Source organism: Rhinolophus ferrumequinum, chromosome 14 (assembly GCF_004115265.2).
Source record: "Rhinolophus ferrumequinum isolate MPI-CBG mRhiFer1 chromosome 14, mRhiFer1_v1.p, whole genome shotgun sequence".
Lineage (NCBI taxonomy): Eukaryota > Metazoa > Chordata > Mammalia > Chiroptera > Rhinolophidae > Rhinolophus > Rhinolophus ferrumequinum.
The window spans coordinates 24,183,394-24,201,520 of record NC_046297.1 but is presented as its reverse complement, the minus strand read 5'-3'; the positions used below and the strand labels follow the sequence as shown (position 1 = coordinate 24,201,520).

General features: G+C 35.7%; 1 protein-coding gene across 1 annotated transcript in view; it reads right to left on the bottom strand.

Annotated features, from left to right (window-relative positions):
- Positions 1-18,127, bottom strand: part of LYPLA1 (lysophospholipase 1) — a 60,944-nt gene that overhangs the window by 21,775 nt on the left and 21,042 nt on the right. The window contains exons 3-6 of the mRNA XM_033126136.1: positions 8,018-8,083; positions 6,538-6,585; positions 4,538-4,608; positions 1,412-1,485 (exon numbers count right to left, since the gene is read on the bottom strand). Coding sequence (XP_032982027.1) covers positions 1,412-1,485; positions 4,538-4,608; positions 6,538-6,585; positions 8,018-8,083 — 259 coding nt within the window. The remainder of the gene's footprint in view (positions 1-1,411; positions 1,486-4,537; positions 4,609-6,537; positions 6,586-8,017; positions 8,084-18,127) is intronic.

Sequence of the window (18,127 nt, the reverse complement as noted above, 5' to 3'; positions counted from 1 at the left end):
AAGACGGAGAGAAGGTCCTGATGGCTTTCCAAGTCCTAGCTATTTCCGGAGGTCTTGCTTCATTCCCGTCCTTGGTTTCCTTAATGTGATCCCACAGGCTCATAACTTTTTCTTGCTTAAGGTATTAGGAGTTGGTTTTTATAAATTGTGATCAACAAATGTCAAGTACACAGACTCCTATGTTCACTTCCTATTTGAATCAGGCATTCATTTTTCTACCTATACTTATGTCACAATGTGTAATACAAAGTATATTATCTGAATTTCAACAAATACCAAATCAGTAACATATGTTTTTACTGTATTGTATCAACAGCCTACCTTTCTACTGAATTCTAACTTTTAAATAATTCCCTAATTGTGACATTACCCTAATGCAGGTTGTCTGACACTAAGTTAATGATTTAGAAGATTTACAGATTGGAAGCTATAGCAGTTTGGCGATGGATGACAGGGCAAACAGGTGATAAGCTGAAATAAAGACGTAAATTAACATGAGGTAATTGTGCCCATAGAAAAAGTACAGAAGGTAGAAGAAAAAGTACATAAAGAGAAGATACCAAAAATAAGCATCACATATGTATATCTAAAACCTATTTTACATGATAAAAAGAGGGAAGAGGATAGAGTGACATCACCGAGATGGCAAAATAGGTCGTTCCTGACTACGCTCTCCCTCACAAGAACAACTAACAACGATTCAAGAATAAGACACCTCTGAGAGAATCCTAGAATACAAGCGTGAGGCTGAAGCACCACAGAGACCAAGGAGACTGCATTAGAAGGGTAAGAGAAGCAGCACACGTTGACCGTATTGCCCTTCTATCAGGCTAACACAACACCACACAGACAGGTCTCCCCTGAGCCTCCAGTGGGACCAGTGCCCCCCAGCACGTGGGCTGCTTTGTGGGAGCCCCTATCTGATCTTGCCCGACATGGATTGCAGGGGAATCTGCAGGGCTCAACCAGTGGGAATCTGTTACAAAAAGAGGGAAGAAATTCTCTTGTCTTATACCTTACTGTTCCTATTAGTAGTCTCCTCCTAGACAGGGGACTTATATATTTAAGTCTTAAAACTAACTTATATTTAAGTTAGTTTTGTTTAAAGGGATACATAGTGTTAATATTACAGGTTCCAATCAATTTACTTAATAAATTGATTTTCTAGATGTAATCTAGAAGGTAAAGGCTACTACTGAAGAGAGAAAACTAGAAAAGCCAAAGAGTATAAAGTATTCTCAATAATTATTTCTAGTCCATTAATACTTAATTCAGCATTAAAAATACGTAGTATATCAGATTCTATAACATCTTCTTAAAAAAGGACTCCTCCATAGAAAAAGGATTGAAACCACAGACTTCTAGATAAATATACTGATGGTACTGACATACCACCCAAACTTTATCTTACCTGAGAAAATCCTCCCAAAATAATTCTGTTTGAAGGAATGCCATTCTTCACCTCTTGCTCTATCAAAGCTTTTACTAAAAACAACATGAAAGTTAAATCACCAATACTTTCAAAGTTAAAGCCATTGATACAATTTAAATTGAAAAATATTAATGACAGAAAAGCATAAAGTATATTAAAGGTCAAAACAAGAGAAAAACTTGAAGCACTTTATTAAAATACAAAATTAGAATTATTTTCATTGTAAAACTCAGATTTTCCAGGTGCTACTTAAACTGTTCAACTATTTCTTGTTATACACTTTATAAACAACGGTTCTTTCATCAATACATGGATATTCTTTTATCTATGGTCAATTCTGCTTATATACATTTTGTATTTCTCTCTCTTCAAATGAACCATAGGCATTTGTACCTAAAAGTTGTGATTTTAAAATAGTAAATAGTTAAGAAGGCAGTTTTTGGAGGTGTTAACCCACTGCCTTCTCAGACCACCAGTGCTCTGATAATAAATGCTTATTCTATGACCCTCCCCCCCAAAAAATGTAAGTACTTAAAGCAGATTACATGGCTTGTGATTTACAGTTATTTCAACAGTTCATTCTATTATTTTTTACAAAACACAGTATTAAATTTTCCTATAGCCAGTAAATGTAGGAACAAATCAAATGAGTTTTTCTTTTTCTGCAAAATACTTTGGCATGCATCATTAAACATATTTGATAACTCCTAGAATTTCCTTTTCTTTATAGTCACTCTGAGTTTTTGGAACTTTTACAAATTTACAGTGGTACCTCGGTTTTGGAATGTCTCCATTGACGAACATTTTGGTTTATGAACGTCATAAATTTTATGGATCTATGGTATCATTAGATAGTAAAATTCATGCTAAATTTGCAGTTTTAGGGGTTGATTTTAAAGGTCTGGAACAGATTAATCCATTTTGCATTACTTTCTATGGGGAAACCGTGCCTCAGTTTTTGAACGTTTCAGAACTCGAACGGTCTTCCAGAATGGATTACATTCGAAAACTGAGGTACCACTGTATCGTTTTTCATTTTTAACATATATGCAAGAGTTTCATTTTTTAAGATTAAAATTTCCAACTTTAATTATTAGAACATTGGGAAAAAAACAACAACCAAGTGCACAAATTAAAAATTATTTTGTTTTTTTATAAAGTTTAGTTCTAAGTTAGGATTAGTATGACAAGGTAGGGATACCCTGATTAGGGCATAGGAGAATGGGTTTAGAACAGTAAAGAGGGCTTAAGAAATAAAAGAACTGTTGAGAAGTAGAGTGATTTATTTAGGGGAAGACTGCATAGCCTCAGTTGGACAGAAGATGTAGAAGTAGCAGGAAACAGCCCAGCTCTGAGGAGGGAAGGCTGCGGTGGGGGCCTGGTAAATGTTAGCTGCTAGCAGCCACGTAACTGTTGGGACTATTTTCCCTCAGTTTCACAAAGCTTTACTCCCCATGGTTACACACCAACAGCTGAGATAAAGTTAACAAACTACAATGACAGCAGTCAGTTGTGGAGTAGTAGGATGTAATTTCAGTCACCTTCTGCATAAGGGCAAGGGCACCACTGTGCTCCCTGGACTTAACCTGAGCACTGGCTTCTTTGTTCGGTAACATAGTTTCTCAGCCCACAAACAGAGACTTTTTCTTTCACAGCTGAGTCTGAGCCTAATTCTCTCCAATAATACATCACCTCAAAGAGGAAAGAAATGGCAACTATGTCATAGGCCAACTCTATCATTAGGACAGAACTTTTCACTTTGGAACTCACCAGGCCTATCTGTCCTCTTCAAAAGCCCAGCTCCTATCTTCCACAGGGCCCAATAACTCATTCCCATACCCAATATGTATTTTTGTCACTTTTTTTTTTTTTTTGACAAAATCATAGCTCTAAGATTCTAGCTTTGATCTACTTTTTGATGACCCTAACAGTCAGTGTTCTTGGTTTGACATTCCTAAATATCTAATGTGTTTTGAATGCATCTTCTTCCCTGTTTTAAAGTTATTAAAAGTCCTAAGAAAAGATTTTTAAAAATATTTTTTAAAAGGATTCTACTTGTTTGGGGGTTTTAAGCTAAAAGAACGTGCAATAATTCCTTGGGTACACATTACCTCACTTCTACAATTATCAATTCACAGCCAGGCTAGTTTTATCAGTACCTGCTGTGTCACCACTTAGAGCATTCTGAAGTCAATCCCAGTCATCACATTGTCTATTTGTAAATATTTCAGAACATGTATGTAAAAGGATGCTTCTGTGCATTTTCTAAACCCAGATTTTTCCCAATAAGTCCGCGTTCTTTATTCTTTCACCTAAAAAATAAACGGAATTATCCTGTTCATAAGGGAGCATGGAATGAATACTAACCAGAGAACACATTTTGGAAATACTGTAAAGTATAGCTAATACTCAATTCACAGGAGTATTAAATGAGATGATTTATAAGAATTGCCTAGTTTTATAGCTAAGTGTTCAGTCAGTGGCATCTATTATTAATACCACACTAAAATTAATATAATTTGCATTATATATCATTACATCATTATATCATTATTTTCATCTGTATTTCAAGTCCCCTCAATGAAGATAACTGGCCACAATTATTGAACATTCTGCTATTTTCTCCATTTGATATGTAAATCAAAGCAAAATTATTCATCTGACAGTGTTGAAGTTTTATAAATGCTACTTTCCTCCCCCCACCCATCTTCACTGAGCGCAGTTAAGTGAGTCCATGTGGCCATCATGGCAGACAAGCTAGAGAGTGAGTGATCAGAAAGAAATGGAAACAGCACCAACTCCTGGGTTCAGATAATCTTGTGGTATTTCTTTTTTTTTTTTTTTAATTTTTATTGGGAAATATGTTTTTCCAGGACCCATCAGCTTCATGTCAAGTCGTTGTTTTCAATCTAGTTGTGGAGGGCGCAGCTCACTTGCCCATGTGGGAATCAAACTGGCGACCATGGTGTTATGAGTACTGCGCTCTAACCACTGAGTCAACTGGCTGCCTAATTGTGTAGTTATTTCATCAACAACAATAAAACTATTCAATCTACTAAAATATTTCAGAATGCTTTTGTCTTTACAAAACTTTTCTGTACTTACCATTTTCTGCTGCCTGTTTAATTCCAGGTTCATCTTCCTGTGAATCTGGTGAAAGCCCAATAATATCAAACCTAGAAAATAAGGCAAAATCTTAAAAGAATCATTCGACTCTAAGAATATCTACTGTTGGTATGTTTTACTAAACTCATAGTAGTTGGGATAAAAAGGGCTGACCAAATGTATTTTCTACAACATTAAACTCAAAATGTCTACAGAGGCCAAATAATTAACTTAAACATGAGAATGTGACATTCTATAAATGCCTTTCATCCCAACTAGACACACTCTAATGTTAAAAAGTCACAGTGCCACATAATTTTAGTGTAAAAATATCTAAAATATTATCTAGGCCAATCTTGCACCAACGCAGGAACCTCAACCCATATTCCTAAGTTTGTAATAAATTCCAGCTACTCATTTCCCCTTCTAATGCATGGCAAGTCAATACAATGAAATATAGCTACTAATCTCTATTCATATTCTGAAAAACTTTTTCATCACGTATTACAGATATCTCAAACCAGAGACCAAGGGAAGCCTTCCTTTGGCCCTTTCAACTTCTTTTACCTTTTTTTTTTTATTTAAAGTTTATTGGGGTAACAATCGTTAGTAAAGTTACATAGATTTCAGGTGTACAATTCTGTATTACATCATCTATGTATCACATTGTGCGTTCACCACCCAGTTCTTCCATCACCATATATTTGATCCCTTTTACCATCTACCATCCCTTGCCCTCTGGTAACCACTAAACTATTGTCTGTGTCTATGAGTTTTTGGTTCTTCATTTGTTAGTCTTGTTCCTTTGTTGTTTTCAGTTTTATATACCACATATCAGTGAAATCACGTGGTTCCCGACTTTCTCTGTCTGACTTATTTCACTTACCATAATAATGTCTAGATTACATCATAGATTACGCCTTTCTACTTCTTTATCAGGTTATACACTATCATTATGGTCTCTAGCAACATTAGGTAGAAATTTTGGTTTTGGACGGCAATTTTGCTAGAGAGGGAAAATATGAAAGAACTAAAGGCCAAGGTAGGCAGAAACTTGTAACAGTTGCCAAGAACTCTAAAGTAGATAAAAGAGAAAGTGCAGGGGTGGGTTAGTGATGGATGGGAAGAAGTAAAGAAGACAGACAGTAGACTGGAAGTCCTAAAGAGGTCTAAGCATAAATAGTATGGAAACGGAAGCAAACTCAAAGGATGAACAATTATGCTTAATATTAGCTTTGAATTAAGTGACTTCAGAGATGGGACAGTTCTAGATGACAAGGCCCAAGGAATGACTGCTGATGACTAAAGGTGATAAAACAAAATGTCACTGGGGAAGAGAAGAGCCAAGGAAGTAACAAGCCAGTCAAGTTTGTGAATAGGCCATTTACATAGGATTCGGTAGTCACCCAAAAGATAAAATGGTGGTAGAAAACAGAGTGGAAAGGAAAAAATCAGGTATCAAAGTTATCGTTTTTGAAAAGACCTGATTGCACGCATCTCAGACAGCTGCAGGGAAAAACTCATAGTCTGGAAGTGTCGCAGAGGAACAAAGACCTGACTCTGCTTCCTGACTATGAAGCATAGAGGGAATGTGAAAATATCTTGAAAGGGGTTCAAGAGAAAATGATTTCCTTAAAAATTCACCAGTTCTCCAGAAAGAGAAGTTGGAAGGGGAAAGACACCATGGCTTAATCAGAAAGACACATAGGGTCATTCAAATGTTTGGTTACCGAAATCAACGAAAGTTTATCAAGCAGTGGGAGATATTTTCTGCAGTATTTCTATTTACCCACTCTCTCTTGTTTCTCTACCTGTTGACTCCTTAAATTTGCCCCTGAATCTAAAATATAAAAACTTAAATAATTTAAGGTTAAATTTAAAGTGACTAACTTAACTTTGCAACTTAAAATAACTAATTAAAAACCGCTATACACAAAAGCACTTCTGCTTTAAAAAAACTAAGTATAAAGTTCTTACTGAATAAGTAAATTCTTACTTACCAAGAAGGCATAGCCATATTCATATTTAATGTTACTGGCATAACTGGTCTACATGGGAAAGAAAAAAGAAACAGCAAAATAAGAATACAACAAAGCAAAAAACTTGATAAATTTCATCAAAGATAGATAATTACTTAAGGCTTACACAAAACTGTATTCTACAATTTTAACCTATGAGTTGTTTCACTGCATCCACACCTGTACAATTCTGTTCCCCAAACTCTCCAAGTGTGTTCTGAAGACAGAGCAGCAGCTGGAAAGAACTAAGTTTGGCAAATAAAAAATATTTTCCTTTCTCAACACCCTTACTTAATACTTTCAAACCAGACATGAGAAGGAAAACCAGTAACCAAGACAGTTGGAAATGTACAAAATATGAGACTCTGGCTTAAGGGCTAAGGACATGAGCAATTTATTGCACAGATAATGTAACATCAATTCCCATAAACTCAGATTACATTTTTGCTTATTTTCTAGTTCTTAGCTATATATACCTGCTTTTTTAAGAGACCTCTAAATAAATAAGGAAAATACAAGTTTTGCCTAAGTGTCCATTACACTCAATTCAAGTCTGTGATAAAAATTTTACTGGACAACCTTAATGTAGCTAGGTACAAAAGAAAGGAAAAATAAATACACTGTAACTACATCTCACCACAATCCTCCTAACTGAGTGAAACAAGTCTATCTTATAGATTACAAAATCTCCTTAAAATTTCTTTGAGAACATAAATGCCCCTAGGTTGTGAAATAGCCTTAGACCGAATTCAATTCTGGGGCCAGTAGCAATTGAGCAGAAATCACAAAATGATAAGCCCTCTGTTTTTCCTCTTTCCATTTCCTCTTTCACATTTATCACCTCTGCTGCCACTCCCACTTCTGAGGGTGCAATTACTAACCTACTAGCATGCGCCTACCACTTGCCTTCTCCATGGCTATTGCTTCTCAGCAATCTTTTGACTTAAAACTTGCCGGACTTATTGATTTTCTGAGTTTGCTCAAAAACTACTAGTTTCTTTTTGTCATCCACAAACACTTTCAGAATTCTAAACCAAATCTATCAGACTCCAAAGTCTGTGTCTTTCCACAGTACAAAACATTGCCTCTAACTGATAAAATGAAGAAGTTTTTCAACATAGTAAATATTTCTCACAAATCTAACAGGTAAATCCCCTTCACAGATACCTCATGGATATCCTTAGAATTTAATAGATGTTTGTATAGCTAAAAGAATTGTTCTGGATGTGAGTTCACTAACCTCTAAGACAACACTATTTTAAATTTCTCAACAAAAGAAAAAAAGTCAGTGTAACCAAGATATTATTATAGTTTTAAAGAACTTACTAATCTTTATTTTTAAAAAGAATATAAGAATACAATAAAAATTAATTATATTCAAAGGCTTTTCAGGAAAGTAAATCTATCACAATTGTTCCTCTCCCAATTATGAATCACAAGCTTAAAGATTAAAAACACTTACGCATGCGGACAGATATATTTGATATGTGAACTTCTGATACCCGCAAAGGCTTCTGCCCATCCATGCCTAGTAGAGAAATTATTTGAACAATGCCATTAGGTACTGTTTCAATTCATAGTAAATTAGTAACAGAATAGTACTTTAAGAAGTTTGTGAGGATAAATGTTAACTCATCTTAAAAGTGTGAGCCATCAATGCTATTAACTAAAACACCAGCATCAACCTAGAAACAACCCAAAGACTTTTAAGCTTTACTTATGTATAAAGATGATTTCTAAAGAGAAGTGTGTTTTCTTTCCTATGTTTCCACAAGGCATTATAATTTACAAAATATAGATATCTTTTTTATATCTCTTTATAACTCACAACAATGTGCCTAACAAACTAGGGAGGACAGATAATATAATTAATATTTTGTATGAATTAATATTTTGTATAATTAACATTTTAATATAATTAATATTTTGTGTGAATTAATATTTTGTATACTCCTCACAGGAGTAGAGTAAACCAGTTGTCTGATATCTCTACATGCTTACACTATTAAAAATAATTTAAACTAGTGTTCTGTCCTTTGTTTATGTACACATATACTCAAAATAGAATATGAAAAAACGAAAAAATTTAAATCATCATAATCCTTCTAGCCAGAAATAAACAGTTAATCTTTGGATGTATTTCCTTCCATTTTTTTCCATACATATTACTTTAAGAAAAATATTTTTACTAAAATGGGATCATACTACACATACATACAGTTTCCTGCTTTACACTTGACATTATACTTGATACTTTTTACATGTTATCTCTATTAAAAGATTAAATAAAAGTAGCTTAAATTTTTTGTGTAAAATTGTCTGAAATAAATGTTAAATGGTTTTCTGGTAACTATTTTTTTATTTTAATCCAACTTCCCCGAAAGTGTTAAAGATATACAAAAAAAATTAGTAACAGTATTAATATTGACATTTATATAACAATATGAGCCAGGCTAAAATATTCTAGAACTTATATATGTGTGCACACATGTGTATTTATGTGTTTATATGTGAGTTTATCTGTATGTGTGTATGTATATATAAGACTTTACTATGAAAACTACAAAACTCGTTCAAAGAAATTAAAGGTCTATATAAATGGACATGCCATGATTATGTACTGAAAGATAATATTAAGATAGCAGTAGTCTCCAAACTGATCTATGGAGTCAATGCAATCTCTGTCAGAATCGCAGCTGGCTTTGCAGAAATTGACAAACCAATTCTAAAATACATTTGGACACTCAAGAAACCCAGAATAGCCAAAAACATCTTGAAAAAGAATAAGATTGAAGGACTCACAATTCCCAATTCCAAAAGTTACTAAAAAGAAACTAATAAAGACAATGTGGAACTGAAATAAAGAAAGACATGTAAATCAATGGAAGAAACTTGAGAATACAGAAATAAACACAAGTACATTTATGGTTAACGTATTTCTGAAAAGGATATTAAAACAAGTCAATAGGGAAAGAATAGTCTTTTCAACTAAAGTAGCTGAAATAAATAGATATCCACATGCAACAGAATGAAGTTGGACTCCTACCTCATAACAAATACAAAAATTAACTCAAAATGTACCAAAGACCTAAATGTAAAAGATAAAACTCCTAGAAAAAAATATAAAATATACAAAAATCTTTGTGACCTTGGACTAGGCAATAGTTTCTTAGATGTGACACCAAAAGCACAAGCAACAACAAAAAAATTTTCAATCATTAAAATTAAAAACTGATGTGCTTCAAAGGACAAAATGAAGAAAGTAAAAAGACAACCTCCAGAATGGGAGAAGTACTTGCAAATCATATCTAAAAAGGGTCTAGTATACACAATATGTAAAGAACTCTTACAATTCACAAACAAAAAGTAAATGGGTAAAGGACTTCAGGAGACATGTGTCCAAAGATATACAAATGGCCAACAAGGACAGAAAAAATGTTCAACAAATTAGTCGTTAGGTAAATGCAAATAAAAACCTCGAGATACCACTTCACACCCATTAGGATGGCTATAACCAAAAAGACAAATAGCAAGTTTTAATGAAAATGGAGAAAAATCAGAATTTTCATATACTGCTGGTAATATCACTCAGCGATTCTATTTAAAGGAGTATGATCAACAATAAAGAGCAATGATGGTAAAATCAAACTGGTGGTGCGAGGTGAGCCTCTGTAAATCTCCCCTGGAATTTAGAACAAATCGAACAACTATAACTCCACAAAGGACTCCCTGCACAGCAGACAGGCAAGACGAAGAGCCTCACTACCGAATTCACCTAAAGTGGACACACTGCGTGAGGGGAGGAGGAGGGAAAAGAGAAGTGCGGAGACAGAGCCGGGCGGGCACAGGACACAGACATAGCTCAATGCTCCGAGCTCACTGCATCCCAGAACTACCACAGCTGTAGGAGAGGGAAGAACTCGGACTGTTAAGGCTCTGCTTATGTATCACTGGGCTGAGGGGACAGCATATAACACGGCTGAACCCAACGTTCACAGCACAGACCTCGGAGCAAAGCCTGACGGAAGAAGGCTGAAAACGGAAGAAGGCTTCTTCTCGAAAGAAGGCCCAGAGAATGGAAGCCTCAGGCATTGAGACTAGCCGCCTCCTCCTGACCCTCCCAAGCTCGCCCCGCCGCCACCTGACCAGTGCTAGAAGCGGAACAGTAGCAGTATCAGATCAAAACAACAGAAAATTTGCAGTACTGAGAACTGTGGTCCGCAGACACAGATGCCCAGCCCAACTAATTCCGGCAAAGGGGAGGGAGCTGTGGAAGCAGGACTAGCTTTAGTGGTGGTCGCTGTCATTGCTCTGGGCAACCTCTCACACCTCACCCCGCCCCTGTCCCCACCTATCTAGGTGAATTCCTGCAGGAGTGAACAGAACTCCTGAAACACACGGGCTCTGAATCTGGTGCAGGAAGAGCTCTGAAACGTCAAAAGTTCTCCGCATGTCCACACAGATGTTGCGCCCTATGACCCAGGTGAACTGTTAACAGAGGAGAAGCCCGCCTCCCAGGAAATCACTCCATTGTATGCGAAGCTGGAACAGTGCAGAGAAAACAAAACACTACAGTGTGAGAGAGAAAAAAAGGCTGCAGTCGTAGAGAAAATAAACATTCTACCAACAAGTACCAGAAAACAAAAGAAAGACCTCTTCCTATCAACCTGTTGAAGAACCCACTCCTGTAGATGTCCAGGAAGAGAAATAATCATCAATTGCCATGAATAAAAAAGGCAACAAGACAGCTCAGAAAGAAAACGAAAAGCCTCCAGAAAATGAACTTAAAGATATGGAATATGTGACTTAAATGACAGAGAATTCAAGATTGCAGTCCTGAAAAAACTCGGTCAAATGCAAGAAAACACAGAAAGACAGTTTAATGAACACAGAAACACAATCAGAGAACAACATGAACATTTTACCAAAGAGATTCAAATTTTAAAAAAGAACCAGATAGAATTTCTGGAGATTAAGAACTCAATAGAAGAAACTAAGAATGAAATAGCCAGCTTAGGTAGTAGAGTTGACCAGGTGGAGGAAAGAATCAGTGACATCGAAGATAGAAACCTGGAAATGACAAAGATGTAAGAAGAGAGAGATTTGAGACTTAAAAGAAATGAAAGAACTCTACAAGAACTTTCTGACTTCATCTGAAAGAGCAATATAAGATTAATGGGCATACCAGAAGGAGAAGAAAGAGAGAAGGGAACAGAGAGTATATTCAAACAAATAGTTGATGAGAACTTCCCAAACTTGTGGAAAGAACTGGATCCTCGAATCCAAGAAGCAAATAGAACACCTAATTACCTCAACCCCAACAGGCATCCTCCAAGGCACATTGTATTGAAGCTGTCAAAAATAAACGACAAAGAAAGAATCCTCAAGGCAGCCAGGGAAAAGAAGACGGTAACCTATAAAGGAAAGCCGATTAGATTATCATCAGATTTCTCAGCAGAAACTCTACAAGCCAGGAGGGAGTGGAACCAAATATTCAAACTATTGAAAGAGAGAAATTATGAGTCAAGAATAATATACCCAGCAAAGAGATCCTTTAGATTCGAAGGAGGAATAAAGACCTTTCCAGACATACAGAAGCTGAGGGAATTTTCTAATACACGATCTGCACTACAAGAAATACTAAAGGAGGCTGTTCGTCCACCATCAACAGGGACAATTTGGGGCAACCAAAACATAAAAAGGGGGAGAGTAAAGGCCTGAACCAGAACATGGGAATAGAGAAAGTAGGTATGCTGAAGAAAATGGAATACTCTATATATCAAACTTTCTTTTACATAAACTTAAGGGTAACCACTCAAAAAAAAAAAATCCAGAACTGAAATATATACTGTAATAAAAGAAGAAACAGATGGAAAAATCATAGAATACCACCACACAGAAATACCAGACAACAACAAAAAGGCAAAGAAGTAATGGAGATACAGTCTTACCAGAAAACTAAAGATAAAATTATAGGAAATCCTCACATATCAATAATCACCTTAAATGTAAATGGACTGAACTCACCAATAAAAAGGCACAGAGTAGCAGATTGGATCAAAAAACTAAACCCAACCATTTGCTGTCTCCAAGAGACGCATCTCAGCTACAAGGATAAGCATAGACTCAACGTGAAAGGGTGGAAATTGACACTCCAACCAAATGGTATCCAGAGGAAATCAGGTGTAGCTATACTGATATCAGATGAAACAGATTTCAGGTTGAAAAAGGTAACAAGAGACAAAGATGGACATTTCATAATGCTAAAGGGACTATACAACAAGACATAACAGTCATCAATATTTATGCTCCCAATTAGGAAGCACAGAAATATACCAAGCAACTACTAACAGAACTAAAGGGAGAAATGGACCAAAACACCATTATTCGAGGGGACCTAAATACATCATTGACAGCTATGGATAGATCATCCAAATAGAAAATAACGAAATAGCAGCCCTAAATGACACATTAGATGAAATGGACATAATTGACGTTTATAGAGCACTTCATCCTAAAACATCAGACTATACATCTTTTTCTAGTGTATATGGAACAGTCTCAAGGATAGACCATATATTGGGACATAAAACTAGCCTCAGCAAATTTAAGAAGTTTGAAATCATACCAAGCATATTCTCTGATCACAAGGCCTTCAAATTGGATATCAACTATAAAAAGAAAACAGGAAAAACCACAAATACATGCAGATTAAACAACACACTTTTAAAGAACGACCTAGTCAAAGAAGAAATTAGAGGAGAGATCAAAAGATACATAGAAACAAATGAAAATGAGAATACATCATACCAAAATTATTGGGATGCAGTGAAAGCAGTATTAAGAGGAAAATTTATATCATTACAGGCCTATCTCAAGAAACAAGAAAAATCCCAAATAAATAACCTCATGTTACACCTTAAAGAACTTGAAAAAGAAGAACAAATGAAACTCAAGGTCAGCAGAAGAAAGGAAATAATAAAATTCAGAGCAGAACTTAATGAAATAGAGAACAAAAAGACAAGAGAAAAAATTAATGTGACAAAGAGCTGGTTCTTTGAAAAGATTAACAAAATTTACAAACCCTTGGCTAGGCTCACTAAGATAAAAAGAGAGAAGACACTAATTAACAAAATTAGAAATGAAAAGGGAAGTTATAACAAATGCCACAGAAATAAAAAGGATCATCCAGGAATGTTATGAAGGACTATATGCCACCCAATTAAATAACCTAGAAGAAATGGACAAGTTCTTAGAAACATATAGCCTTCCTAGGCTGAACCATGAAGAATTGGAAAATCTAAACATACTGATCACCAGTAACGAAATTGAATCAGTCATCCAAAACTCTCCCAAAAGAAAAAGTCCGAGACCAGATGGCTTCACTAGTGAATTCTACCAAACCTTCAAAGAGGATCTAATACCAATCCTGCTCAAACTCTTCCAAAAAATTGAAGAGACAGTACTCCCTCATTTTATGAGGCCAACATTACCCTAATACCAAAACCTGGTAAGGACAACACAAAAAAGAAAACTACAGTCAATATCTCTGATGAATACAGATGCAAAAATCCTAAACAAAATTCTAGCAAATCGAATGCAACAATGCATTAAAAAGATTTATGACAACCAAGTGGGGTTCATCCCAGGGGCACAAGGATGGTTCAACATCTGCAAATCCATCAATGTGATACATCACATAAACAAAATAAAGGACAAAAATCGTATGATTATATCAATTGATGCAGAAAAAGCATTTGACAAGATACAACATCCATTTATGATTAAAACACTTAATAAAATAGGTATAGGAGAAAACTACCTTAACATAATAAAGTCCATATATGACAAACCCTCAGCTAATCTCATAATTAACGGTGAAAAACTGAAGCCCTTTGCTCTATGTTCAGGAACACAACAGGGCTGTCCCCTATCACCTCTGCTTTTCAACACAGTGTTGGAAGTCCTCACCAGAGCAATCAGGCAATCAGAAAGAAATAAAAGGCATCCAAATTGGGAATGAAGAAGTTAAATTGTTACTCTTTGCAGATGACATGATGCTATACATAGAAAACCCTAGGACTCCACCAAAAAGCTATTAGAAACAATCAACGAATACAGTAAGGTTGCTGGGCTGCAAAATCAACGTACAAAAGTCCACTGCATTCCTATATACTAACAATGAAATCTCAGAAAAAAAAAATTTAAAAAACAATTCCTTTTGCAATTGCAGCAAAAGAATAAAATACCTAGGAATAAACTTAACCAAGGATGTGAAAGACCTATATGCTGAAAACTACAAGACATTTTTAAAAGAAACTGAAGAAGACACAAAGAAATGTAAAGACATTCCATGCTCATGGATTGGAAGAATCAACATAGTTAAAATGGCTATGTTACCCAAAGCAATATACAGATTTAATACAATCCTCATCAAAATCCCCAATGGCATTTTTTAAAGAAATAGAACCAAAAATCCTCAGATTTGTTTGGAACCACAAAAGACCTCGAATAGCCAAAGCAATCTTAAGAAAAAAGAACAACACTGGAGGTATCACACTCCCTGACGTTAGCTTGTACTCTAGGGCAACAATAATCAAAACAGCATGGTAACTGGCAGAAAAACAGTCACGTAGACCAATGGAATAGAACTGAGAACTCAGAAATAAAACCACATAAATATGGACAGATAATTTTTGACAAAGATGCTAAAAACATACAATGGAGGAAAGACAGCCTCTTCAATAAATGGTGCTGGCAGAATTGGATAGCCACGTGCAAAAAAATGAAACCGGACTGCTATCCGTCACCATGTACCAAAATTAATTCAAAATGGATCAAAGACTTAAGCATAAGACCTGACACAATAAACTGCATAGAAGAAAACACAGGTACTAAACTTATGGACCTTGGGTTCAAAGAGCATTTTATGAATTTGACTCCAAAGGCAAGGGAAGTAAAAGCTAAAATAAATGAATGGGACCATATGAAACTTAAAAGATTCTGGACAGCAAAGGAAACCATCGGCAAAATACAGAGGCAACCAACTGAATGGGAGAAGATTTTTGCAAACAGTGCCTCCGATAAGGGGCTAATATCCAAAATATACAAGGAACTCATGCAACTCAACAGCAAAAAAACAAACAACCCAATTGAAAAATGGGCAGAGGACCTGAAGAGACATTTCTCCAAAGAGCACATACAAATGGCAAATAAACATATGAAAAAAAGCTTAACATCACTAATCATCAGAAAAATGCAAATAAAAACCACAATGAGATATCACCTCACCCCAGTCAGAATGGCTATCATCAAGAAGACAAATAGTAGCAAGTGTTGGAGAGGCTGTGGAGAAAAAGGAACCCTCATACACTGTTGGTGGGAATGCAGACTGGTGCAGCTGCTGTGGAAGGCAGTGTGGAGGTTCCTCAAAAAATTACGAATACAATTACCGTATGACCCAGCAATCCCTCTCCTGGGTATCCACCCAAAAAATCTGAAAACATTTCTCCATAAAGACGTGTGCTCCAATGTTCATTGCAGCTTTATTTACGGTGGCCAAGACATGGAAACCAAAATGTCCTTCGATAGATGAATGGATAAAGAAATTGTGGTATGTATACACAATGGAATACTATTCAGCAGTAAGAAAAGATGAAATAGGACCATTTGTGACAACATGGATGGATCTTGAGATTATAATGCTAAGCGAAATAAGTCAGAGAGAAAAAGCAGAGAACCATATTTCACTGATATGTGGTATATAAACCAAAAACAACAAAAGAACAAGACAAACAAATGAGAAAGAAATACTCATAGACACAGACAATAGCTTAGTGGTTACCAGAGGGTCAGGGGGAGGGGGGTGGTAGATGACGGTAAGGGAGATTAAATATATGGTGATGGAAAGAGAACTGACTCTCCTGGGTGAACACACAATGGGATTTATAGATGATGTAATACAGAATTGTACACCTGAAATCTATGTAAGTTTACTAACAATTGTCACCCCAATAAACTTTAAAAAAAACAACAGAAAAAAACAATGAAGAGCAATGAAATATTCATATATGCTATAAAATGGATGAACCTTAAAAACATGTTAAATACAAGAAGCCAGTTACAGACGACCACTTATTGTATGATTCCATTTATATGAAATATCACAGGATAGTTAAATCTAGAGCTAGAAAGTAGATTAGTGGTTATCTAGGACTGGTTCATGGGGATGATAAAGAGTACAGAGATTTTATTTTTTTTGGAGTGATAAAAATGGTTGCACAGCTTTGTGAATATACTAAATGATCACTGAATTGCATAATTCAAAGGGGTGAATTGTGTGGTATATAAATTATATCTTAATCAAACTGTTACCAAAAAGAAAAAAGGAATATATGACATGAGCCCAACCATGAGGGAACATCAGACCCAAGTTCAGTGTCATTCTACAGAATGTACTGAAAGTAAGGTTGTACTCTTCGAAAAATGAAAGATACACTGATACACTTTCACACGGAAGACTGACAGCTTAAAAGCAACACATTTCTGGAAAAGATCTTGGACCAGGAAGGAAACAGACATAGTTGGGAGAGTAGGCAAAACTTGAATGGATTCTGTGTTCTAGTTGGTAGTGTTAGATCAATGCTGATTTCCTAGTTTGAGTGTTTTATGATATAGAAGTTATGTAAGTGTCCCTATGAATGGGAAATACACAGTGGAGTATTTAGTGATGGAAGATCATGCTTGAGGTTGATTTCAAAGAGTTAAAAAGATTAACAATTGAGGAAGCTTAATGACAGCAATCTGTGATTTCTTTGCACCAAAAGCACACACACATATTTGAGTTATACAAATGTGTAATAAAAAAAAAATTATGTTCAAGTGGATAAACCTTACAAACATAATGAAAAGAAGGTGGACACAGAAGACACATGTGATTTCATTTGTATGATAGATGTGCACAGACCAAACTACCCGATAGTAACAGAAGTCAGAATTATGGTTACCTCTGTAGATGGGAGAGTACTGACTAGAAAGGGGAGGAATACTTCTGAGGTGCTAGGAGTGTTCTATATCTTCATCAGCTCAATGGTGACATGGGACTGTAAAAATTTATGCAGCTGAACACTTAAGATTTGAATACTGTATTATACCCCAATACAATTTTCAAAATAATTGTTAAAATTCCACCTCAACAAGGTTCCTAGACTAAGAGAATATGAGTTAAGAACTGTATTAACAATTGCAAACCAACTGAAGAAATCTCTGCTTGCCACACTCAACCACTACTGAAGTATTCCACTAGAAGTCACTAGAGTTGGCTGAGTGTGGCTTTCTCTGAGCCTGTTTCCCACTTAAGATGAAGGGATTCCTGAAATTAAATGTAGGCCACTGAGTATGGCCCCTGGGCTACATGCTACTCATTGCTGACGCAGAGTCTACTGATTTAGGGTAAAGGGTACAAGATGGATACATTTAAGTGAAATGAGTTAGCTGCCCTGAGATAAGTCTGAAAGGATTTGGGAAATAATTTTAAGGCAGGGTTATAGATTTTGCCGATGTAATCACCTGC